Below are 26,099 nucleotides of genomic sequence, written 5' to 3'. Positions count from 1 at the left end.
TGGAGGAGGGCCTTCAGGATCCTGAGGAGGCCTTTCTGCCTCAACGTCCCTCATAAATCCTTCATAGTCACACTCTTACACATCGTTGTCTTCGTCATCAGGGGGAAGTGCAATACTGTAATTTGACTGGCACAAGTCACGAGTCTTGAGGAAAGCGTAATGGACTTGAACAGCGTACTAGGGAAACGTTCCTCGGTGTTGGCAATCTTCCCGCAGGTAGTACTGTAGTACTGGATGCTTCACATCCGTACTAGAGAACTCCTTGGATTTGGCCCACTTTGCACGGCTGATCCGTACTAGCCCAACAAATCCGTACTACAGTAATAAATTATTTAATTATTTTGCCAGCAGTACTGGGCAAGCTTAGTACTGGAGAAACGCATACTGGACGCAAGGGTACTGTATAAATATATCTATCTATCCATCTATCTATCTATAATACAGCATACATATATTGGGTGGAGGAGATGGTGGATGGTATGGTTGGGTTTGAAAGAATATGAGGGTAGGAAGAAGGAAGGTGGTGCTTTTTTCTTATCACAGAGAATTGAAAAAGTATGTGAAAGCATAGAAGTGTGTCGATTCAATGCTTCTGTTGTGTAAGATGGTTCTAGAGATACATATATGTGAATATGTCTCAGTAAACAAAGAAACAGAGGGTTGGGAAAGACTAGAAAGTTTTTGGAGCAACTGTACAAATATATAAAAGAAAGAGAGGAGAATACAGAAATTACTGTTCTGGTTGATGTAAATGACAGGGTAGGGGATGAGGAAGAAGAAAATATCGTCGGAAAGTGGGGTATGCATATTTGCAGAATTTATGTCACCACTTGGTTCTTTGCCAGCCTGTACCTCTCACATCAATTTGAGATTGCTGCTATATTACCACTACAGAAGATGTTACTTGTCTATGCAGGTCTTAGCTCAGATTTTAATAATAAGTTTTTCTATATTGTGTTTTCTCTTATATCTTACAAGAAGCTCTCTCCTTAACATTCCATGATATACCAAACATTTTCCATCCATTCTTCTTATAGGACTGAGCTAATGTTCCAAGTTTATGATTCTTGAGTTGGAACAATACTACTACATTAGTTATATACCTGTCTTTATGAACCTATTGTATTTAAACATTATGTACATGCTCACTGTTACCCATTCCAGTGGCATGGTGTCTGGAAACCTGAGAAAACAAACCTTATTCAAGCACAGTCAGTCTTTTACCTGTCACGCAGTGGTGTACTGTATGCTAATGTTGTTTTAAACTATCCACAGCCAGGCTTAACTAATTTACATTTTGCCCCAGTTGATTCACTTTTTTCCTAGAAAGTCATTCTCCTAAGAAATCACTTCATTCTGGTTTGTGTTGTTTACAGTAATACATGGTTGTCATCCTCTTGGAAGCTCAGACTTCTATGATTCAAAATCTTTTGCACCACCTCACCTTTTCTTTGGCCTCCCTCTTTTTCTTACTTCCTCCACTTCTAATTTGTATTTCATAACCACTGTCTGTCATGATATTGCTCTGCTTACTGAAAGCCTACACTTCTAGTCTTGTACCTCACATGCTTGTCAAGAAGCACATCCAGGTAACAAAAATTAACTCTTTAGCTGCAGTGAGTTTCTGTGATTGGAATGAACTGTTGTAAGCTGGAACACAAATATGAAGTTCTTCATTCTAAGCCAAAGTAGTATTTCATGGGTGGTTGTGACTCATATTCAGACCACACCTAGATTACTTAATACAATATGATTTAGAAGAATCTAAAGTTGGAACACTGAACTCCTGGAATATCAGGTGGTTTGGATGCTTGAGTGTCAACGTATTTCTTGGTTTGTTAAAGAAATGTGTATTTCTAGGTTTGTTGATGAAGTGTGGAAGTGGAAGAAGGAAAAGGGCAACACAATATATGAACAGATGAAGCGTCTGGGCACAACCCTAGACTGGCACCGTGCTGTCTTTACCATGGATCAAGTAAGTTGGGCTGTGTAACATTAGTAAACATCAGATAAACAGCAGTGTGTTGTATTGATTCTAGTAGCACAGCTTTTAAGTTTACGATTTGTGTTTGGAAGTGAAGCTTGGACCTTGTTGGAAGGACACAAGCCATGAGTGAGGGCAGTGAAAATGAGTTATTTGAGAGGAGCATGTGGAGAGACAGACTAACAATTAAGGAAGTGAAGGAGCATTGTGGTGTGGATGTGAACATGATGGAAAGCGTTAGGAGAAATACACTGAGGTAGTTTGGCCATGTGGAGCGGATGGAGAGCGAGAGACTGATGAGGAGTGTGTGTGTGTGAGTGAGGTGGAGGGGGAGAGAGGGAGAGGGAAACTGAGGATGAGATGGGGGGATGGAGTGGAGAGGTATATGAGAGAGGAGGGTATGAATTGGGAGCAGGGCAGTGAAATGGCATTGGACAGGGCAACATGGAAGTAGTTTGTTTGTGGCCACCCCGTACAGGATTAAGGCATCTTGTAATAGATACATAGATAGTTTGGATTTATAATTTCACTACAGTAACAAAACAATAAATTAACATAACATTTTCAAATACTGATGTTGCTGGTACATTATTGTATTTTGTAATGTTATGCTGAAGTTTCAGACTTCTGTTGTAGAAGCTCACGATAACATGCAGTATACAAATGAATTTTATACTGGCAGTGGAAAGCTAAATGTGTGTTCTTTGATAGCAGGCAGTATATGCTGATAGCTTCCCTTACCCTTGCATTTTCTTTTCCTTGATAGTCATTGGATAGAATTTGTTTGATAGATTATTATGAAGCACATATTTGTGGAAGGTGTGCCTGTAAAATGAATTTAGGGGACTTGGTTGGTAAATGACTGAGAATGTGGCCCACTAAATTGGGAAGACCTTGGTTAGTTCTCTTTCTGCCAAGTTCTTTATTTTTATCTTTTAATTGTGACCCTTCCTCACCCCATACTTACATGGGAAAAAGAGTACTGGATGATGATTATGATGATGATGATTCTGGTGCTTCCAAAGCCTTTCTCATTATGAAAAATAAGGGTAAGATGATGACCACGTTTCTGACTACTGTACACGAGAGATTGTGCCAGCAAACAGACTGCTATATAAATTAAACTATTAGTACAGAACTGTACAGTATTTAGATCACTGATATTAACTACATCACTCTGATAAGATGTTTATCATTTGACTTTTGTAGCTTGCAGACTAATTTTATTCAGCTTAGGAGAGACTTTTCAGATAGGAGGGGTTAGAAACAGCCTTCATTAACCCATTTAGTATGAGAGATCTTTCTTAATCTGATTATTATAGTCAGGGAATTAAAAGATGAAATAAGAATGACATCCTTTGAATTAATAGGTAAAGCTTAACTTTAGGTGAGATATCAGTATGATGAAGACTTATAGCTACAGTTCCTGACAGCACATGAGTGATGCAGTGAAGGAAGCATTTATCCAACTGTTTGACTGTGGCCTGGTGTACCGCAAGAAGGCGCCAGTCAACTGGTGCTGCAGTCTCCAGTCCACCATCTCTGACATTGAGGTTGAACACACACACCTTACCGGACCCAGTGAGCTCATGGTTCCTGGATACAAAGAACCAGTTACATTTGGCAAGATGTATGACTTTGCTTATAAGGTGGTTGGTTTGGGTGAGTAGGGTGAAATTTATTTTGTATGGAGTTACTGGAGAGTGTGTAGACAATGTGGAGTGCAGGTAGGCAAAATGTTTAGTAAATGTGTACATTGCATATAGCTACAAATGAGGATGTCTAGATTGTTATTACACTGATGCATATATGTTTCCTTTCCCTGCCTCATTTATTGAAGTAGTAACCTACCCACCCCATTTTGTAGTGGACTATTGGATTAGGAATATGATGATGATGATGATGATGACTTTTTCCCACAACAGATGAAGAGCTCATCGTCTCAACCACACGGCCAGAGACAGTTCTGGGAGACACTGCCATTATGGTTCACCCAGATGATCCACGATACTCGCGCTTCATCGGCATGTCTGTGTTTCACCCTTTCCGCCAGGAACCCATTCCCATCATAGAAGACGAAGCTGTTGATCCTGATTTTGGGACAGGTGAAGAGCAAGGAAGAGTGAGGGGAGTACTGTACAATAGGTTCTTCTCATTTTAAGTCAGTTTTTTTTTATGTTCCTTGCATCTCTCAAATGCACAGTAAATTACATAAAGATTGCCTGTTAAAGTTCCATTGTTGCATATAAAAGTCCCATTGCTACATATAAAGCTAGCACACCAGTGTCCCACAGTTTGCAGTGTTGGATGTTTGGAAAAGTTTTGATGTTTTGGAATTAACTTCTGACATATAATTAGCTGTATGTGTAATGTCAGTCATCAAAGTCTTAGATGTTCTGAATGCAGGCAGAATGTTACTTTGAAATGAAACAGTTCTGAGACATGCTTCTAATTCATAAGTGATCATCAGCATTATCATCATCATCATCTAATCTTGCGTTGCCCATTGAGGAGCATACATGCCCAGGGTTAGGCAAGTTGGTCCTGACATTTAAGATGAAAGTGACCAGCCTCACTCATCCCCGAGTGGCTTTACGTAAACAGTAAACCCCAACCATCCCTTGGATATAAACCTTCCCAGGCTCAATCCGGCTGGAGCGCCTAAAGTACCCACCAAACCACCAGGCTCCAAATTTGGTTATATGGTTACCATCCAGTGTAGTAAATGGTTTCCTGGTGTACAGGAAACCATATGGCTTGTCACTCAATGGAGAGTCACCCATAGACAGAAGGAAGAGGAAAGGAAGAAGAAAAGAAAGACAGAAAAGGAAGGAAGGAAGGAAGGAAAGAAGGAAGGAAAGAAGGAAGGAAAATAGGAAAGGATAGGTAAAAAAAAAAAAAAAAATGATTTTTTACTTCAAAACATCTTTGTAGTGAATCATAAGCAGCTTTAAATGAAGATGTGTTAATTCATCAATAACTTAATGGTGAAACAACTGTAAATGGCACAGTACATAGTGAAGAAAAGGTGTTACAGTAATTCATTAGCAGCATGGAGGAACAGCTTTAAACAAGGGCTGTCTGTGTAGTATAAAGGACTTCATTTCAGTCTCTCAGTGTTACAACATCCCACTAATCCACATCCTTGGTCCCTATAGAATTATAATGATAACAGTAATTAGTAACAGCCAGTCCCATTTTAACCTCATTGAGGTACAGGGGCTAGGGGACCATGGTTAGGCTAGTCCTACTTCCCTTGGTCTTCATCCCTTAAATGTACTAGACTTCACAGCTGAGCTTCAGCTATTTTATAGATCCACCAGTCCTGTTAGATCTGAAATAAATGAGGATTGTTGTAATACATGATTTGTGAGAAGGAGAGAGAAAGGTGGAAGGAACAATTATGATGATGTGAGTTGTGAAAAAGAAAAGAATACATTGGGAGAACAGGATTGGAAAAAATCCCATTTTTTAATAAAAGTGGAACACATAGATTTTTTAAATTTAAAATCAGATTTATTAAATGAAAATCAAATTATAATCAGAGGATGACAGAAACTAATTATAATCAAAGGATAACAAGACCAGACTATAATCACAGGATGACAAAGTCAAATTATGATTAGAGGATGACAAGATCAGATTATAATTAGAGGATGACAGAACATGTAATTTTATCCAGCTGATATTCCTCATTGGTATGTCTCTACGATGATTAATAACTAACGGCTAGACAGCGATGAAAAGCAAAGCCATAGTAACCACTTAATTACATTGTACTTTGTTAGGCAAATTGCTATTGCTGTGGCCTGAGTAGCATATGAACATGAACCTGGTGGACTACAGACTGAAGCCGCCCTTTTCCTCAGCCTTCCATCTTCCTTATAGGGGAGAGGGAGGAAGTTGAGTAATCTTTGTATAACTGAACAGTGAAGCTGCCTAGCAGTGTTAGTGCTACCACATGAAGGCATCCCTATAGAACTCTAGTGAGATAATAATGATGAATTATGAAACTGAGTACAAAAATATCATCAGAATCCTACATGAACACAGAATAATAAAAAAGTAAATTTACCAAGTTGGTATTCATCACCAACAGTTCTATTACTACTGCACAAGTCATGTCTTAAGAGGCAGGAACAAAACCTGAATTGCTCCAATGTGTTTGTATACCTGTATGTTGTAAGATTTTTTTAATGACAAATAGTGATGAAGTACACAGAATACTATACTGTAAAATATTTTTTGAGGTTATTTAAAATAAAAACTTTATCATCATGCGTTAGTTTTTCTCTGATTATAATTGATTAGAATAATTTGGTTTTAGTCATGCCAACCCTGAAGAAGAAATTGACTAAGTTTGAGGTGAAAAGATAAGGACAACAAGCAGGGGTCTGTATTCTGTCAGGCAAATTGTACTGAAGATAGGACTGAGGCTAAGCTGGGATAGATTGGAAGTTAATAGTGTACTGTAATCCAGAAAATGAGTGTATATTACAGTAAAATATATGATATCTTGTTATCCTGAAAACCATTTACTGTGCTGAGTGGTAACCATATACTGTACCGTAACCAACAAATAGGCCTACTGGACTAAGCTATTCAAACTGAGTATGACCCTTATGGATCTACAAGCAAGGAATTGATAGGCTAATAGCCCACATAATGCTGCTTAGGGCAAAAGCAACTGGTCATCTTTGCTTTAATTGTCTAGACTAAGTAGCTTAGCCCCAGCCTGTAGAATCCTGATGAGGCAATAGAAGATTGTATGATTGATGAAATAAGTGCTGGTAAGATGTAATTAAAGTAAAGGCACTCCATGGATTATGCAAGGACTCTGTTCTGGAAGGCTCTGCAAACTTGAAATTAGCCTTAGTCAGATGTAACCTTTGATAGTAAACATAATCCGTGAACACACATAACTGTACTATAAGAACTGTAATATTGCAAATATGCATATGTAAACTTTATAAAATTAAACAAGCTGTGCAGTGCAGTTGATAAATATAAACCCACACAGTAAAACCTCTCAGTAAAGTTGAATTTCCCAGTCAAGATTTGTGTAATTCAGAAAGCATTTATACTGCACAATCATGTGTTCTGATCAGGACAAACTTTCAACAGGTGTGGTTAAAGTAACTCCAGGACATAGCCAAGAAGATTTTGAGGTTGGCCTGAGACACAACCTTCCACAGATCACCATATTTGATGAGCAGGGCCATCTGAATGATGTTGTCAAGGAGTTTAAGGTTGGTGGAAGCTTTGGGGGAGCAGAGGAGGTGAAGACTGAATTGGGTTGTGTGGTGTAGCTAAAAGAGATAACCTTTGAGTGGTGGGAGGGAGTAGCCTAATGATGAATGGTGACAGAGAGGTTTGGAGTAGTGATCATTGGTGATAGATTGGGATTGTGATGTGTGGTGTTAGAGAGGCTAGAGTGGTGGAAGGAAGTGGTGATGAGTGGTGGTAGAGAGGCTGGAGTGGTGGGAAAGAGTAGTGATGGTTGGTAACTGACAGGATTTAATGCCTTTTTTATGTTTCAGTCACTGTGAATGAGATCTCATATTAAGGTGTGAAAACTTCCATTTGTCATCATCACCCAGACCCTTCCCACTCTGGGGCAAGGTGAGGAGTAGCAACACCCAGACAGCCCAAGTTTGCTCAATCCAGCGGGTCATGTTTCCATTCACTCATCATTCAAGCCCCTGGAATCCCGGTTGTATCTGATATGACAAAAAACTTCCACCACATTATGTAGCTTCACATAAACGTATCCGAGAGTCAATCCGAATGCCGTCATGTAAAAAAGGGGTGCCAAATCCCAATCGTGTACTTACAATTTTCATCCAGCCAGCTCGGTCTCTTGACAGTCCTCTAGCCTCACTGACTTCCATACCTCACATCCTCAACTACTTATTCACCATATCCCTCCACTTTCTTGGCCTACCTCACCTCCTCCCTCCTTCAGATTCGCTCAGATATACCTTTTTCACCACTCTGTTATTATCTGTTCTCTCCACATGACCATACCATTTCAGTATATTCTCTTCGATTTTGGTGTCCACAGATTTCCTCACTCCTCATCTTTCACAAAGCACATTATTTGGTATCCTATCCACTCTCTGTACTCCACATACATTCCTCAGCAGTCCCATCTCCACAGCTCTCACTCTTGGCTTTTCATTTCCATACCACACCTTAGTCTCACATCCATACGTTAAAGTTAGCACTAACACTCCTTTGTGTAAGCTTTGTGCAGCTGCAACACTCAAGCCTCTGTTTCTCATCAAGGCCTTCATAGCACCAGCTACCTTCCTTCCTTGTGTCACTCAACTCTCCACATCTTTTACACATTTTCCTTTCTTTTCTATCACTGTACCCAGGTATTTGAACTCTCACACCAGTCCCAGTCTCTCTCCTTTCACTGTAACATCATACTGGGAGTCAGCTTCTCTTGATTACCACCACTTTACTCCTTTCTTAATTTACTCTCAAGGCATGGCACTCACAGACATCAGCAAAACTCTGCACTAGTCTACCAAGCTCATGTCAGGTATTTGGATGTAACACTGCATCATCAGCATATGACAAGTTTGAGATATCCCATCCATCACCATTCTTTACTAATGCCATCCCTTTCTCCATTACTCATGTTTTTGCTTCTCTCATCACTCCATCCATATTTATATATTGAATAACCATGGGGACAGCACACATCTTTGTCGCACGCCCACATTGATTGTGAATCATTCACTTGGATGCCCATTTACCCTTACACATATCCCACTACCATCATAAAAACTCTTGATGGCACCTAGCAGCATACCATCTACATGTACGGTACATGCGCAAAACCTTCCAAAATCCTTCTCTGTCTACTTTGTCGTATGCTTTTTCCAGATCCATAAATGCCATAAACACCGTATAGGCCTTCTCAGAAGCCTTCTCTGCTATCAGTCCCACTGCAGATATTTGATCCACACATCCTCTATCACTTCTAAAGCCACCTTGTTCATTACCTACCAGGACTTCTGATATCTCTCTTACTTTCTCTCTAATAATTCTTCCATATACCTTCCCTACAACACTCTGTAGCTATTTCTTCTACTGATAAAGCAGATTTCTTCACCTGGACTTTCTCCTCCAATTCCGCCTTAGACGATTCCGGTGCTGTTCCTCCATCACTTCCCCCCTCTGACTTCCTCATGGCTGACATTAAAATTTCTTCAGCTGATGTATTTTCTGCCATCACAGGCATCAGTACTAACAAGGCATATGGGCCTGATGGAGTCCCTCCTGTTGTTCTCAAGAACTGTGCTTCTATGCTTACACCCTGCCTAGGCAAACTCTTTCACCTTTGTCTATGAACGTGTACCTTTCCTTCTTGCTGGAAGTTTGTTCTCATTCAGCCAGTCCTGAAGAAGGGTGACCATTCCCAATCCTCTAACTATCGTCCAATTGCTTTAACATCCTATATCTCAAAAGTTTTTAAGTCAATTCATAATAGAAAAATTTTAAAACATCTTTCCTATCACAACCATCTTTCTGATTGTCAGTATGGGTTCCGTCAGGGATGCTCCACTGGCAATCTTCTCACCTACCTTTCAGACTCCTGGTCATCTTCCTTTCGGGACTTTGGCATTGCAATTGACATCAAAGGCTTTTGATCGAGTCTGGCATAAATCTTTAATTTCTAAACTGCCCTCTTACGGTTTCTATCCTTCTATCAACTGCCCTCTTACGGTTTCTATCCTTCTGTCAACTGCCCTCTTACGGTTTCTATCCTTCTATCTGTGCCTTCATCTCTAGCTTCCTTACGGGTCTTTAGCTGCTGTTGTGGATGGCCATCGTTCTTCTCCTAGATCTGTCAACAGTGATGTTCCTCAGGGCTCTGTCCTATCACCAGCTCTCTTCCTTTTATTCATCAATGACCTTCTAAGCTGTACATCTAACTCTATCCACTCATATGCTGATGACTCCATCCTTCACCTTTCCATTCAGTTCCCGCAATGCCCATCTCAGCAGTTACTTCAACAAATAAGGGATGAGGCTATGGCACACCCAATGTCTGACTTGGCTCGTATCTCTGACTGGGGTAAAAATAATCTTGTTGTTTTTAATGCATCAAAGACTCAGTTCTTACACCTATCGACCCGACAAAATCTTGCACAGGTGTACCCACTAATGTTTAATAACATTCAGCTTAATCCTGCATAATCCTTGAACATGCCTGGGGTTTCATTTACTTGGGACTTGTCTTGGAAAGATCATATTACATCTCTTGTAAAATCTGCTTCTAAGAGATTAGATGTGCTAAGCCGACTCCATTCCTGCTTTACCCCTGCACAGTTGTTGACTCTATACAGGGGTTTTATCCGCCCCTGTGTGGAGTACAACTCTCATGTGTGGGGAGGTTCCCCATATACAGCTCTTCTCAATAGGGTGGAGTCAAAGGCTTTTTGTCTCATTAACTCTCCTCCTCTTACTGACTCCTTTCAACCTCTGTCTCTTTGCCGCACTGTTGCATCTTTATCTCTTTTCTGTCGCTACTTCAATGGTCACTGCTCCTCTGAACTGTCTGCATGTATTCCTCCACCTCTACGACGGGCGCGTAGCACCCGTCTAGCAGCAAACTCTCATCCTTTTTCTGTCCAGCTCTCTAATGCAAGAGTTAACCGTTACTCCCAGTCCTTCATTTATGCAACAAGTCAACTCTGGAACTGTCTCCCTCTGTCTGTATTTCCTGCTTCATAATTATGATCTCCAGTCTTTCAAACGCAGTGTGTCCAGGCATCTCGAAGTGATCGGATCTTGAATTTGGCTCTCTCTTGTATTTTGTTTTTCTCTTGGAGGGAACAGTTATTGCAGGCTCGTGGCCTTTGGTTCCTTCTTCACGTAAAAAAAAAAAAAAAAAAAAATCAAGAAACTTATGCCATGATAATTCTTGCACTCATTTTGCTCACCTTTATTGTTGTACAAGAGTACAGTCACAGCCTTTTTCCACTCTGCAGGCACAGTTTCACTCATCCATGCCTTCTTTCATACCTCCAATAAGCACTTCATTTCGCTCTCTCCACTACACTTAATTATCTCTGCATACACCTCATCAACCCCAGCTGCTTTCCCATTTTTCACCCGCTTCACAGGATTCTTCACTGTGCGAGTGTCGTATTTTGTGGCACTGCATTCCTTTTGTACATGTTCCAAAAACTTATAAATTTTTCGTTTACTGGTATTTACCTCTGTTATTTTATTAACCATTCTGTTTACATTTGCATTATGTTTGGGGACTGTTGACCCATATTGATCCTGTCACCTGATGGCAGCTTTCCATTGGTAACACAGTCCTGAGTGTTTCCCTGTTTAGTTTACTCAAGATTTGTTCACTTATACTGGACTGAGTTTGAAACAAGAAAGTTCAGCATATTTATTGTGACTGATAAAAGTAAGGTTTGACAAAGTAGCATTTAGTGAGGTTTTACTGTACAGTAGTACATAACCCTCATACCAGGCGCAGTCTTTCGCTCCATCTCAGTTTGCCCACAACTCCATACAGTATGAGTTTCCGTATTATCTTAACTTAGCTGCTATCCATCATCCCAGCTCAGTTAGCCCTCAACCTAAACATCATACGTTTCTACCAAGTCTTAAACACAGATGTCATTACCAGCTGTTACATCTTGGTCTCCTCTTATACTGCTGGTTGGACGGGGACTAGGTTGTTTTTCCCTCATTCCTGTTCAGCCCAGTAGTATAATGGGGACCTGGATGTAATACTGACTGTTGTGGGTTGTATTCTAGAGGAAGATTAGGATGAAATACTGTTTTAATGATGCACAGTGTAGCTGACAGGCATTAATCTACGCTGTCTTCTACTTCTTCCCTGATTTTCCCACCGCCAGGGTCTTCCGAGGTTTGCAGCACGACCAGTCATCACCGAGGCGCTGAAGAACCTGGGACTGTACCGTGGCTGCCATCCCCATCCCATGATGCTGCCACTGTGTACCCGCACTCATGATGTCATTGAACACATGCTCAAGCCTCAGTGGTATTTGTCCCTTGAACTAGTATATTGTTGCCTTACTGCTGTTAGAATTTCTGTAGAAGTTTAATTATCCAGAGTCTTGACTGTCTGTCAGCAACAGCAGGAAAAAAAATAAGTAGATAAATATGCAGTTTTAATAAATAAATAAATGGAGAAAGAAAAATAATCAATAGCACATTCATCATTTTGACAGCCCAGTTTAGCTTTTTGTGTAGGGTGGGGATATGTAGAACTCATAGATCATGGATCACATGAGACCATTCTTTGTCTATTTTGTTTACAAAGGCTCCAGCCTGCTTTCCTTTGTCAGTCTTGGTCACCTAATGGCACCTCTGCATGCTGCTTCACCTCTGGGAGCATCCCCACTCAGTCCCTTATCTCTGAGGTAACACTATGAAATCATCTTAGGACTTTTTTTATGTCTGCTCCTTGCTGCCCTATCCCTGGCATTCACACCTCCCACCTTCTGCACCCAGTCGTCATCTTCTATCCTCTCAGTATGCACAGACCATCTCAGTCTACCTTTCCTCGTCACAGCACTAATTAATTTAATAAGTCTCCTCCTTTCCCGCAGCTCCTCAGTCGCAGTCCTAACCTCCCCAGGTCTCTCATTCAAGGATGTACTACACATCCATCTAATCATCGTCATTTTAATATGTCTGAGCTTACAAATATCCTCTTCCTTTACTGCCCAGGTCTCACTAACACACAGCATTACACTCCTAACATGTACTGCATACAAGGACCCCTTAGCCTGGAGGGAGAGCCCTCTTAACGTCAGGAAAAGCAGAATCTCCATGACCTTCCTCCAACCACTTCTTACCCTAGCCACAAAGTTAGCTCCAGCTCCACCTTCAGCCATAACATGCCCCTCATATAACTCCTCTACACACTCATGAGGCTCTCCAGCAAGATCAGGCTTTTCACACCTCTGTCTTTGCTGGTATTCCAGACTCACCACACACATGAAATCAGCATTATTTTACAGCTGAATACCACTACCTCTCTTATGTACCAATTTATCACAAACACTTCACAAGATGGAGTTCCTTCCTACACCCTTATGGCAAACTGCACATGGCCACACTCCCTCTGCTTTAACAGTACTGCCAACAGCCATATATATCATGACTTTACTGTATCTGCATTTACTCTCAAACACTTGTACCCCATTCCATCACTCCACTTCTTAACTCTTTCCCCACCTCCCTCTCATTCTTAGCAGTCGACACCAAGTCATCAGCATACAACATATCCCATGGGACTCCAGTTCTGAAGTCATATTAGAGAGCTTCTGGCACCATCATAAACAATAATGGTCATAAGAGTATACTGACCCCCGATGCCTGCCATCATTCATGGAAAACTCATCACTTAAACCTCCGATCACTCTCACCTCAGTGTGAGCACTCTCATACATTGCCATACCCATTCTAATCACCTACTCCTTGATCCTCAAACTTTCTCATTGCCCACTTCTCCACTTAGGAAGTCTGTCAAAGGCCTTCTCCAGATCAATAAAAACAATGTACAGCTTCCTCTTCTTCCCTATTTATATTTCCAGAAGTTGCCAGACAGTGAATATTGCATCAGTTGTCCTTTTGCCTGGCATAAACATAAATTGCATCTTATCATTATTCACCATTTCTCTTATCATACCATCCAGGACTCTCAGTTACCTTCATTAACTGGTCCAAAAGTTTTATGCCTTTATAATTTCCTCTTTCCAGGGCATCACCCTTCCCATTATACACATTTACCATCACACTCTTCAACCAGCAATCTGGAACAGCAGACTCATAAATTATCAAAAAATTTTTAATCATTGATAAATCCACTTCTATGTCTCTTGAGGCCTTCAACATTTCGGCAGTCAACCCAGACACATCCATCGCCCTCCCCAGCTGCATCCTGTTGATTGCCCAGCTTGCAGTAGATCACTCATCATTCTGTTGACAACTCTCTTTATTTTATGCATTATTTTTCTGTTCTGGATCTTGCCCATCTAGTTTTGTAGTGAGTGTGAAATATGGATAGTATGATGATGTCACATTAAGCATAAGAAATTGTTCTAGGAGTAATATTTTTACAGAAGTTTAGATGATCCTGTTATGGAACTACTGGTCATGGTTATTGCCTTATTCTTCCAGTGATCTTCTATTAATTCTTTTACTGCTAAGGATGTATTTGGGTAATTTTATGTAGCACCAGATCATGATGTTCATCTAAGAGAAATACTAGCAATCATAGGAATGTAAAAATGTGAAATATCATGATTAACATCATGTGATATGGAAGAAGAGAATGGGGCAGTATGTTGGTGAGAAAAATGGAGAAAGAAGAGGAGTGTTTGAGAGAGTGTGAAAGGTATATGATGATAAAATAGCCTGGAGGCATGGGGTTGGTGGGCAAGATCTTAGGGGTGAGATGATGATAATGATGAGCTGAAGTTTTCCTGTATGCTCACTCTACCTCTTGTCTCCAGGTTCATCCGGTGCTCAGACATGGCCACAGAGGCAATCAAAGCAGTTCGCACTGGTGAATTACAGATTCACCCTGACATGCACCGCCGCACATGGCAGGAGTGGCTGGAGAGTGGACGGGAATGGTGTGTGTCGCGGCAGCTGTGGTGGGGGCACAGGGTTCCAGCATATTGTGTCACCTGGCGGGATGGCCACCAGTTGTGGTTGGCTGCACACTCAGAGGATGATGCCAGGCACAGGGCCATGGAGAGGGAGGGTAGGTGGTGTAGCAAGCTGTATATCTAGCTTTGTCCATGGGGGCACTTAGTGGTAGGTGGGGTCACTCACCATCCACTCACTCAATATAGTGTTGCTTTGGGTGTCTGCCCTTTCCTCTTTTCCTTCCTTCCTCTTCCGTCTTTCTTTCCTTCATTCTTTCCTCTTCCTTCTACCTACAGGTGACTTTACATTCCCTCTTCTGTCTTTCTTTCCTTCATTCTTTCCTCTTCCGTCTGCCTATGGGTGACCGTACACTTAGTGATTAGCCAAATGGTTTCCTGTACACCAGGAGACCATTTACTATGCTGGGTGGTAACCATGTAACCAAATTAGGGCGCCTGGTGTTTAGTGGGTAATTAAGGCGCTCCAGTCGGATTGAGCCTTTGTAGGTTTATATACAAGGGGTGGTTGGAATTTATTGCTCATATTATTCCACTCAAGAGATGAGTGAGGGTGGTCATTCTCATCTTAAATGCCAGGACCAACTTGCCTAACCCCAGGCTCCTTCGCTCCTCATGGGGCAACTTAGGATTGGATGATGAATGGATAGAATATACACTCAACCCAATCTGTCTTTTAAATATTAGTTGAAATGGTAATTTATTTGAATATGTTACAATCAGAAGTATGGAAATTGAAGAAAGAAAAGAATTTCTAAGTAATTGAACTGTAAGCATGAAATTTTCATTACCATGATGGGAAGAGTGTTGTTCCTTTCAATGACTGACAATTCAGGAAATGACTAATTGCCTGGTAATGATGAAGCAACTTGTTATGAATTGTTTAACATGTGACAGAGATCCATCCATCCATCCAATCCTACGTTGCCCCATGAGGACAGTAGGAGCCTGGGGCTAGGCAGTTGGTCCTGACATTTAAGATGAGAGTGACCAACCTCACTCATCCCTGAGTGGCATTACGTGAGCAATAAACCCCAACCATCCCTTGGATATAAACCCTCACCAGCTCAATCTGATTGGAGCACAATAATTACCCACTAAACCACCAGGCGTCAAAATTTGGTTATATGGTTACCACCCAGTGTAGCAAATAGTTTCCTGGTGTACAGGAAACCATTTGGCTTGTCACTCAGTGTACATTCACCCATAGGCAGAAGGAAGAGGAAAGAATGAAGGAATGAAAGACAGAAGAGGGAGTGTAAAGTCACCCGTAGGCAGAAGGACGAGGAAAGAATGAAGGAAAGATAGAAGAAGATGGAAGGAAAGAAGGATGGAGGAGAGGACAGGGCAGACACCCGAGAGCAGCTCTACATTGAGTGGGTGGATGGTGAGCGCCCCCACCTAGAGATAAGAAATTTAAAAACTGAACTTAGGAATAGTAGAAGAGTGGCCAAGGTGCTGTAGGGACAGCTTTTTATACTTTCCATGCCTATTTTTCCTCTCTGATTTACTGATTTTACCATGTATGTCATGGCACATTTTTTACTGCCATATTCCTGATGTACAGTAGTCCATGGTGCCTACAACAAAAATGTTCCCAAAATTCACTCAGCTTCCAACACTTGCCAGGACTACCGGCATCCAGTATCATCTCAGTAACACAAGACGATGATGTTCTTGACACTTGGTTCTCCTCGGGACTCTACCCTTTTGTGGTGTTTGGATGGCCACAAGACACGCTGGAGCTGCGTGCACACTACCCTATCACACTGCTGGAGACTGGGCATGATATTCTCTTCTTCTGGGTGGCTAGGATGGTTATGTTGGCCCTTAAGCTTACAGGAGAGTTGCCCTTTAAAGTGAGTTAGTCCTCAACCTCATAAAGTTCTTGTTGTTTTGTGACATCTGACTTGGTGGACCATAGATCAGTGATCTTTTAGGGTAATAATAAAAGAGTTCTCTTGTACCAGCTGAGGCTTTGGGTCTACTTACCTAATAATTTCAAGTCAGTTTTGGCAACAATTATGTAAGTTGTGGTCATGCCTGCAAGTCCTTTAACTGGCTAGTTTGACCTAGGTTACAAGTTTATAAGAGATAGTAACCATCATCCTAATAATAACTGTGATTCACTTGCCATTGTACTTAAGTCATTGAATTTGCATGGTAGCCTACAGTTCTTGAAGCCATGTTCATCCATATCAAGCCTCAAAAATGCATAACGATGTAGATTAAGTGTTTTCTAAAATGGTCAGAGACGACAGTCGTCTTCCTTGTCTATTTAAGGCCTCTGATGAATTTTGCTGCCACTGCAGATGAAAAATTTAATGCAGGAACTTAGAATAATAAGGAGAGTGTTTGAATGTGAGGTAATTGATGATGCTGGAAGAGGAAACCTTCAGCTACTTAGGAGGAGGGAGTTGGACAATGGATCGATGTGAGAGCTGATAAAGGAAAAGGAGTACCATAGATGAGAGAGCAGGAAGATGTAACCTGGAAAATTGTCATGTGAAAGTTTGTAGGAGGAAGCAAGGCATCAATAGTGCTATAGATAGATGAATACGCAGAATAGGAGTAGGTATGTGAACAACAAAAAATTTTAATGGCTAGGCCCATGATGTCCCCCCACTGGATGTAGAGGACCCAAGACTAGGCTGTCATAGTTCAGAACATAAGGTACAAGTTTTAGCATAGCAACTTGCATCCCTACATTTTTCATGATAGAAAAATGCTTGAACAGGTGTGTTTCAGACACAGTTGTCTTTGACAGTTTATATACCTTAACAAGAGAGTTACTGTATGTCAGACTTAGAGGCCCATGTATGGGATAGTGCTTTCAAATTGACCCTGTGTAGGACTGTACAGTACTTTCTTCACATACCGTACCATTGTTTGACCCTGAGTACTGTAGGTGTAAGTTCAGGTTACACTTCCAAGGTTTCATGGAGCCTTGTCAGGGTTGGAGTAAGCATTTAGGCAGTCATTTTGAATGTTTGTGCATTGTGTTGTTTTATTGCAGACAGTGTTACTGCATGGTCTGATCTGTGATGCTGATGGTCACAAGATGTCAAAATCGAGAGGGAACATTGTCGACCCACTTCATGTCATCAACGGGGCTGCATTAGAGGTCCACCACTGTTACTCTTTTGTGAAGAAAACATAACATCTTTATCACCATCACCTTATCTTTGCCATCATCATCTTTATCATCATTGTTTATAATTATAAACTCCATAATCATAACTCTGTAAGCATTAGTGTCATTGCTGGAACCTACCACTTCCCTTGATAGACATCCCACAATTCATTCATACTGAATACTCAGTTGATCTTTTCTGGGCACACAAATAACATCTCTACAAATACCTCATATAGTCAGTAAAACTAGCTAAAAAGGCTTAACAGAGCTAGTTTTTATTTAAAAATATATATATATACTGTATTAGTTTACACAAGCAGTCTCTTCTTATCTCTTGTAAGAAGTCACAGACAAAACCTCATAAACTCATCTTCTCATCTCATAGAACTTGGAAACATCACATGAACTCGTACCAACACTTCCTCTTCGTCCCGTCTTGTACAACTCCTGTGTTTGATTATCTGAGAACAAGACACACCTAAAACCTTATAAACTACCCTTAATACTTCCCTCTTAAGTAATCATAACTCTTATTGTTATTATTATAACACCAGGAGTTAATATACCATATACTGTATACCCAGAACCTTACCAACTTCACCATCCACCACATCCTTACAAGTTCCACTTTCAGTCATCCTATACACCCAACACTTTAGAAACAGTTGGCTTCTGCTTTTGCTTCATTTTTTACAACTAAGATATCTTGCATAAGAAGTGATTTAGACAACAGTTCTCCTGGTGAAGCATACTCAGTTGACTTCCACTCATGGTGCATTGGGAATCATTTGCTTTCAACGTTTCATCTGTTGGATGTAAACAAAGTCAAATGTTACATAAGAGAACTTAATAAAACATTTTGCCCACTCGACCCGTGTAACGTCACAACTGCCTGATGTGTACGAGCATGCTGCAGAATTTATCTGCAACATAATAAATAGATGCTTCTTATAAAGTAATTTTGTGCAGTCTGAGAAATGTGCTTTGCTTAGGCCCCAAATATAGAAACCTGGCCTTGATGTCGAGAGCATAACAATTTATCGTCCAGTCTCTAACATGTCTTTCATATCCAAGATTACTGAGCAGGCTATACTCAATCAACTCTTACCACTACCCGAACACAAAAGAGTTGTTCCTGTTGTCCAGTCAGCATACAGAAAATACCACTCAACTGAAACTGCACTAACAAGGATTCATAGTGACTTGGTGGCAAACAACTGTAGTGGGATGTCCTCTCTCCTAGTTCTGTTGGATCTGTCTGCAGCTTTTGATACAGTAGAGCACAAGCTATTGTTGGATGATATGTATTTTTATGGCGTTCGTGATAGTGCTCTTTTGCTTCTTAAGTTGTATCTGTCGAACAGATCTCAGAGAGTGATTGTTGATTATGCTAGCTCTGATTCTGCTCCCCTTCTGTTCGAAGTCCCTCAAGGATCAGTTTTGGGTCCAATTCTATTTACTATCTACACAAGTAGTTTATCGTCTTTACTTGATGCTTACGATGTGTCCTATCATTTTTATGCTTACAATTCCCAGCCCTATGTTAAGATGTCAGATATCAACGATGCTAAGACTAAGCTTGAATCTCCAATGTCTGATATTATGATTTGGATGGCTAATAGGAAACTTAAGCTGAATAATGGTAAAACTGAGATCATCATCATCAGAGGAAACAGAAGAGGTGACGACACCGATAATGCCCTGGCTTTGACCATTGGCATGTCACAGCTTCGGCCAGTCAGTTCTTTTTGAAATCCGGGTGTTTATTTTAATTCAAAGTTAAATCACAAAGAACATATTAATCAGGTTGTCAGACATTGCCTCTTAACATTGGTCCATGCAGTGGTCTGGTCTCGTGTTAATTGTTGTAATTCATTGTGGACTGGTCTTCCAAATAATATACTGTACCAACAAAAGTTCAGTCTGTGTTGAACAGGGCAGCACGGCTTATATTTGGTCTCCCCCCCCGAGAACCTCTACTATCCCGTTCCTAATTGAGTTGCATTGGTTACCAGTACAGGTTAGAATTGAATTTACACTGTCTTATTACATTCGAGGTTCTTAAGTTTGGTGAACCAAAGTATCTTGCTGAATTGTTAAAACTCCCATCGGCACGCCTGGGTGTGATGTTACGCAGTGAAGATGACTCCTTGCGTCTTAATGAGCCTGGAGCCATTCACCAGTCATCTTTCTCTGATCATTCTTTTGTGTATAGAGCCCCTAGGTTATATAATAGATTGCCATTGTCCATAAGACAACTCTTCTGCTGAATCCTGTGAGAGACAGCTGAAAGCCTTTCTTTTTCCAAAATGTTATGACCTTGAGAGAGGTACTATGATGGATGATCATAGGGTTTAATTATTGCCACTTTCATATATATATGACGTTGCTTGTGTTATACATGAAAGATGTCAATTCTCGTAACTGTAAAAATAATTTAGGTGTTGAGCGCTAGTGAATTCCCAAAGGAATAACTGCTGCTTTTGAGAAACAAAAGACCAGATTATTAACCCTTCTTCATACCAGCTCCTTTTCATATCACTTCCTTACCACACCACCTCCTCCTTACTCTTCTTCATATCACTTCCTTACCACTGCACCTTGTATCATCTTACAAACTCAGAATCTTTACATATAAATCATACCAGCTCCCTTTCCTGCCAGTATGTGCACTCATAACCTTACAGTTTTACATTATTGTCACTCCAGGAACTGAAGATACACTCGGGATCAGGGCAAGAGCTACTGAAGACTGGTGGTTCTCAGATGTTGGCAGCTATTCCAGAATGCGGTGCTGATGCTCTGCGCTTCACTCTATGCTCCACCAACTTTAAGAGTGAGAACTGAGGGAGAGGGTGAGAGAAATGGAAAAGGAAAAGAAATGGTAGAGGAGGAGGGAGATGGAAGGACTGGGTAGAGAGAGGAGGGAGACTGGGAGGACTGGAGAAGAGGAAGGATACTGGGAAGATTGGAGGAGAGAGAGAGAGAGGCAGCAGGCAGAGAGGAGGGATACTGTGAGTAGTGAAAGAGAAACAGAAGAGGGAGTAGATAGAGAGGAGGGAGAATATGAGTGGAAGAGAAAAGGCAGACAGTGAGATAAAAACTGTCTAGTATCAAACTACACAGAGAACTTGGAAGACAGCTTTTGTAATTTTTTTTTACCTATCTTCTTTCCTGCCAGCTGGTAAAAGCAGTGTGTTTAGAGATCTTGATCATAATAAACACAGAATTTAGCTATTCTACATTTTGCTAGAGTGGTTTTTATGCATGTAATCATTCATTCACCATCTAATCCCGTGTTGTCCAGTGAGGAGCATAGGAGCCCAGGGCTAGGCAAGTTGGTCCTGGCATTTAAGATAAGGGTGACCAGCCTCACTCATCCCTGAATGGAATTATGTGAGCAGTAAACCCCAACCACTCCTTGGATATAAACGTGCCCAGGCTCAGTCTGATTGGAGTGCCTTAACTACCCAGTAAACCACCAGTTCAAGTTTGAGAAGTGAAAGTGGCTGTGATTGTAGCATATGCACCATGTGATGGCAGGAGTGAGAGAGAAAGACAGGTTTTGGGATTAGCTGGATGAAGCAGTGGGCGAAATGCCCAGTAGCTATAAAGTGATCGTAATGGACGATATGAATGGAAGAGTAGGCACTGGTCTTGAGGATGACATAATGGGTTGTAATGTTATAATGGAGTACTAGGAGAAAATGATAATGGGAAGCAACTGAAGGATATGTATTGGGAAAGGAAGTTGTGCATTTGAAACTCATATTCAAACACACAGATGCAAATTAATGTACAGGCGACCCTCCACATTCGCGGGGGTTAGGAGACACAGACCCCCGATAATGTTTGGTGCTCCCTTCCGTAAATGCCTCTACAGTTGCAAATCACCCCCTGTGAGCAAGTGTGCACATACTGCACCTAATAAACCATATCTGGGACCTAAAAGCAGCATAAAATATCACACAAATAGTAACAGACCTACTGTATAAAAAAGTTTAATAACAAATAAGTTTTGACTGGGTATGGCTGTACTAAGTTAGGGTAAATATGTACCTGGTGACTTCCATAGACTTCTGCGACCGAGTGCTTCTTGCACACATCCACACGAGTGTGGGAAATTCATCAGCTACATATTTACCCCAACTTCTTATGACCATACTCATTAAATTCAAAGTTAACTCACCACTGTCCCTGAAGTTTTGGTGGATGAACTCTGACGACTTGTCATGATGATGATGAGCATGACAAATGTGGGACAAAGGTATCACATGTAAATTGCAAGTAGATTATTAACCAATGGGGATGAAGTGAGGACCAGATGGAGTAAATATTTTGAAAGCCTGATGAATGGGAATAGAGAGAGCAGAGCCATTGTAAACATGATTGGTTTTGGGGGTGTGCAGAGAAGGAATGCAGTGCCAGGAAACGTGACACTCACACAAGTGAAGGAAACTGTGATGCGTCTGAAAAATGGGAAAGCAGCGGAGGTTGATGAGGTGTATGCAGAGATGATCAGGTGTAGTGGAGAGAGCGGAATGAAGTGCTTGTCGGAGATGTGTAAGAAGGCATGGATGAGTGAAACTGTGCCAGCAGAGTGGAAGAAAGCTGTGATTGTACCCCTGTACAAAAATAAAGGTAAGCAAAGTGAGTGCAAGAATTATCATGGCATAAGTTTATTGAGTGTTGTAGGGAAGGTATATAGAAGAATTATTATAGAGAAAGTAAGAGAGATATCAAAGTCCTGGTGAATGATGAACAGGGTGGCTTTACAAGTGGCAGTGGATGTGTGGATCAAATATTTGCAGTAAGACAGATGGTGGAGAAGGCTTCTGAGACGGACTAAAAGGTGTTTATGGCATTTATGGATCTAGAAGAAGCATATGAAAAAGTAGACAGAGAGGGATTGTGGAAGGTTTTGCGCATGTACGGTGTAGATGGTAAGCTGCTAGGTGATGACGGCACCTAGCAGCTTGTGATGGTAGTGAGGCATGTGGGCATCTACTGTATGTGAATGGTTCACAATCAGTGTGGGCGTGTGACAAGGCTGTGTGATATCCCCACGGTTGTTCAATATTATATACAGTGGGCTTGCACAGTGTGCGAGTGGATGGGCAGTCCATGAACTCACGCACTGTGATTTCGCGTACTTTGAATACATAATCTTGTGGGAAAAATAACATATGGGTGGGACCCCCTCAAACCTTGACATTTTTTTAACCTTAGAGATATAATCAAGGGAAAGTTTTTAAGACATATACTACAGATACAAGTAAAATAACAAAAATATGGTCAGTCACCTTAAAAACAGTATAAAACAGGCCTGATGGACTTAAATAGCAGGGGTTCTGGGGCGCAGCAACACACTTAGAGTGCCCCCGCCGCCCAGGTCACACGACGCATGTTTAACGGTTGCCTATGTTGTATTCCGGGCTTTGACAAAGAAATTTACGGCCTGCTGAACGTTATATTTCTTCCAGAAATTCAGAATGCAGCAACAGTCATTATGGTGGGGGTTGCAGGTATGCCAGGTGAGGCAGGTGGTGCAGTGGAGGTGGAGGGGACAGTGGCAGGCGAGTCAGGGGACGTGGTGAGGGGAGGATCCTTCATCTCCTCCTCGCTACTGCTCACATTTTTGGCGATTTCCTTCATCTCTTCTTGTTTGTTTGTTTCATTCCTCATCTCGTTATGGACGTATTTGCAGTACAACAACTTGGCATTTGTGAAATAACTGTTATTCAAGTGAATTCAAACGTTATTATACAAACCGGACATCTATTCTACCTTATCATTACTGCCAAAAGTGTTATTGTTGAAGTAGTTATTGGCGAGATCTTGCTGTATACTCCTCTTGAGCACTTTCCCCACAAGCCTCTAAGTGCTGTGCTATATCAATTAAGTGGATGGTGAGTGCCCCAACCTACCACATAATAATAATAAGGCAGCTGAATATGATAAACATTCAGTATGATCTGTTACTTTGCTGCTAGTTGGGCTGTAGGCTTGTTTGCTCGAGTATTGGAGCAGTGTTATGAAACAAAACATTTAACTGACCACAGAAGTTGGTACTGATTTTTCTTATTTTTCTTTCTCAGATACTACACTCAATATGTGTCTGTCTCCCTCATGACTGTTCCTTCCACTCTCCTATGACAGCACCCTGCATCTCTGTCTCCCTCGTAACTGTGTCCTGCATCTCATCTTTCCCCAGCATGACAGTTCTTTACTTCTCTTTCTATATATGCTGTACTTGACTCTACCTTGCATCTCTCTGCCTCCCTCATGGCTGTACCCTTCATCTATCTCCATCATCACAGATCAGCTGCTGAGTGTTGACATTACTCGAGCAGAACAGAATCGGTTCCTGTGTAACAAGATCTGGCAGACAGTGAGGTTCCTGGTGTCTGCACTTAAACGGACCCAGGATAAGTCACGCGTCACCTCCCTTGTACTCCCCCAGCAGAGGTGTGTGCTACTCATTGTAATAGTTCTTTAACCCCTCATTGCAATGATGTCTTGTTTTTATTGCAGGCACTAGATAACTCGACAGCATTAACACTGGGATGGACAAGAACTAGTAGAGTGGTGGCCGAGTAGGGAGCTGTAGGCAGCATTGTTAATGAGAAGTACAGGGCTCTCGAGAACAACTTCTTGAGAGTTACTGACTCGGTGTCAGGATGGACAAGGGGCCCACCAAGATTTATGGCAACATGGTGGTAGGATGAGAGTGTAGAAGTTGCAGTTAAGAAGAAAAGAATACTTCTCTTGGAATGGAAAAGAGATGGTAACAGAAAGTATATTAAAACCTCAATATATTGGACTTCACTACACCGGAATTCGGTTTTATAGGAGTTCAGGAGCCGGTCAGACTATTGTCTGATATTTCAGAATATATTCCGAAAAATGTGACTTCAGTCTTGACCGGAGAAAGTACAGTACTCTGTGTCAGAGTATTGTCCGCGCAGTTTGTGTGGTCTTGTGTTGGTAAGTGGTGAGCTGGCAGCATCACTCCCTACCTCAGTGTTACCAACCATAGGGTAATTCAGCCTCAGTTCCTGGTCTGTGGGGCAGCAGGGTAAGTTTACAATATCTTAGCAAAATGTAGGGTAATTACAAACTTTTTGTATGAGTGATACTTATTTTGCAGCAAAAAATATATAATATGGTGTATGGAAAGGGAATATGCTAAAAAAAAAATACTCATTTAAAAAAAGGGAATCGTTAGGATTATGGCAGTTAGAATTTAGCAATTAGGTTTGGTGGTTCAGTAGAAATGGATTAGGTTAGGATAGGTTAGGTTTATACCACTACAATTTAGCTTAAACCACGAGAATTTAGTGACAATGTGTGGTGATTCAGTTAGGGTAGAATAATCTTAACCCCTGCCTTTTAGAAATTCTCTATTATCCTTTAGAGTCTACTATATCCATAGAAAAAGTGCTTTAGCGATAAGTAATAAGTCACCCATCATTATAAAAAATGCTTCTCATGAATCTGGCAGCCAACAGGGCATCAGCTGCTAAGGCCCAAGTCCTGCACTAAACAAGAGAAACCACATATTATTGTTGTTGCTACATACCGGCATATAAATAAAAACAGTACCATCTAGTACAGTAATATTTTCATCCTGAGCCATAGGGTAATGATGGGAAATGTAGGGTAATATTAGTGTCTGTGTAGGGCAGAGAGGTCTTTGGGGGTTGGCAACACTGGCCTGAACTCTCGACCCAGGCCTCAACTCAGCCCGACTCACTGTGCTCCTGTGGTAGGTATACTCCTAGACGCTCTTACCATCTCGCAATTTTACCCCCTACGAATTACAAAATGGCTTCTCCTGCCCTCGTGCTTTTGGTGCTGCTGGTGATGATGATGAAGATGATGGTAATAATAATGATGAAGATGATGGTGACGATAATGATGAAGATGGTGGTAATGATGATGATGATGTATACAGGCAGGTCCTGATCTTACGAGTTAACTGGGAGCAAGGATTTTGCTCATTAGCTGAATTCTCGTTAAACGAAATGAAGAACTTATGGGAAAAATAGGGTTGGGGGGCAAGGCCTCTGAGCAACCTCCCCCAAAACCACCAAAACCGACTTTCTAATCATTTTCAGCTGGAATAGGGGGTTAATACAAGAGGGTAATACACCTAACAACATTAGAAAATAGAAGAAAAACATATTCAACAAGCAACTGGATGTCTTATTTGGGTTCGAGTGCCTTCCGTGACGTATGCCAGCTGTGCTCTACCACTGCTCGGCTGGCTCGTTTCTTCTATCCGAGGCCTGAG

General features: G+C 41.2%; 1 protein-coding gene across 1 annotated transcript in view; it reads left to right on the top strand.

The window, feature by feature from the left end:
* Window positions 1–26,099, top strand: part of LOC145402811 (valine--tRNA ligase-like) — an 87,314-nt gene that overhangs the window by 21,620 nt on the left and 39,595 nt on the right. Inside the window, exons 3-12 of the mRNA XM_080274710.1 lie at window positions 1,861–1,975; window positions 3,418–3,646; window positions 3,910–4,089; window positions 7,109–7,233; window positions 11,884–12,029; window positions 14,512–14,765; window positions 16,297–16,526; window positions 17,684–17,791; window positions 20,513–20,639; window positions 24,124–24,271. Coding sequence (XP_080130836.1) covers window positions 1,861–1,975; window positions 3,418–3,646; window positions 3,910–4,089; window positions 7,109–7,233; window positions 11,884–12,029; window positions 14,512–14,765; window positions 16,297–16,526; window positions 17,684–17,791; window positions 20,513–20,639; window positions 24,124–24,271 — 1,662 coding nt within the window. The remainder of the gene's footprint in view (window positions 1–1,860; window positions 1,976–3,417; window positions 3,647–3,909; window positions 4,090–7,108; window positions 7,234–11,883; window positions 12,030–14,511; window positions 14,766–16,296; window positions 16,527–17,683; window positions 17,792–20,512; window positions 20,640–24,123; window positions 24,272–26,099) is intronic.

This window comes from Coenobita brevimanus, chromosome 59, assembly GCF_032717465.1.
Source record: "Coenobita brevimanus isolate Jiangsu-jjx chromosome 59, ASM3271746v2, whole genome shotgun sequence".
Taxonomy (NCBI): domain Eukaryota; kingdom Metazoa; phylum Arthropoda; class Malacostraca; order Decapoda; family Coenobitidae; genus Coenobita; species Coenobita brevimanus.
Note: the sequence above shows the minus strand (reverse complement) of the source record. Positions and strands in the feature narration are given on the sequence as shown.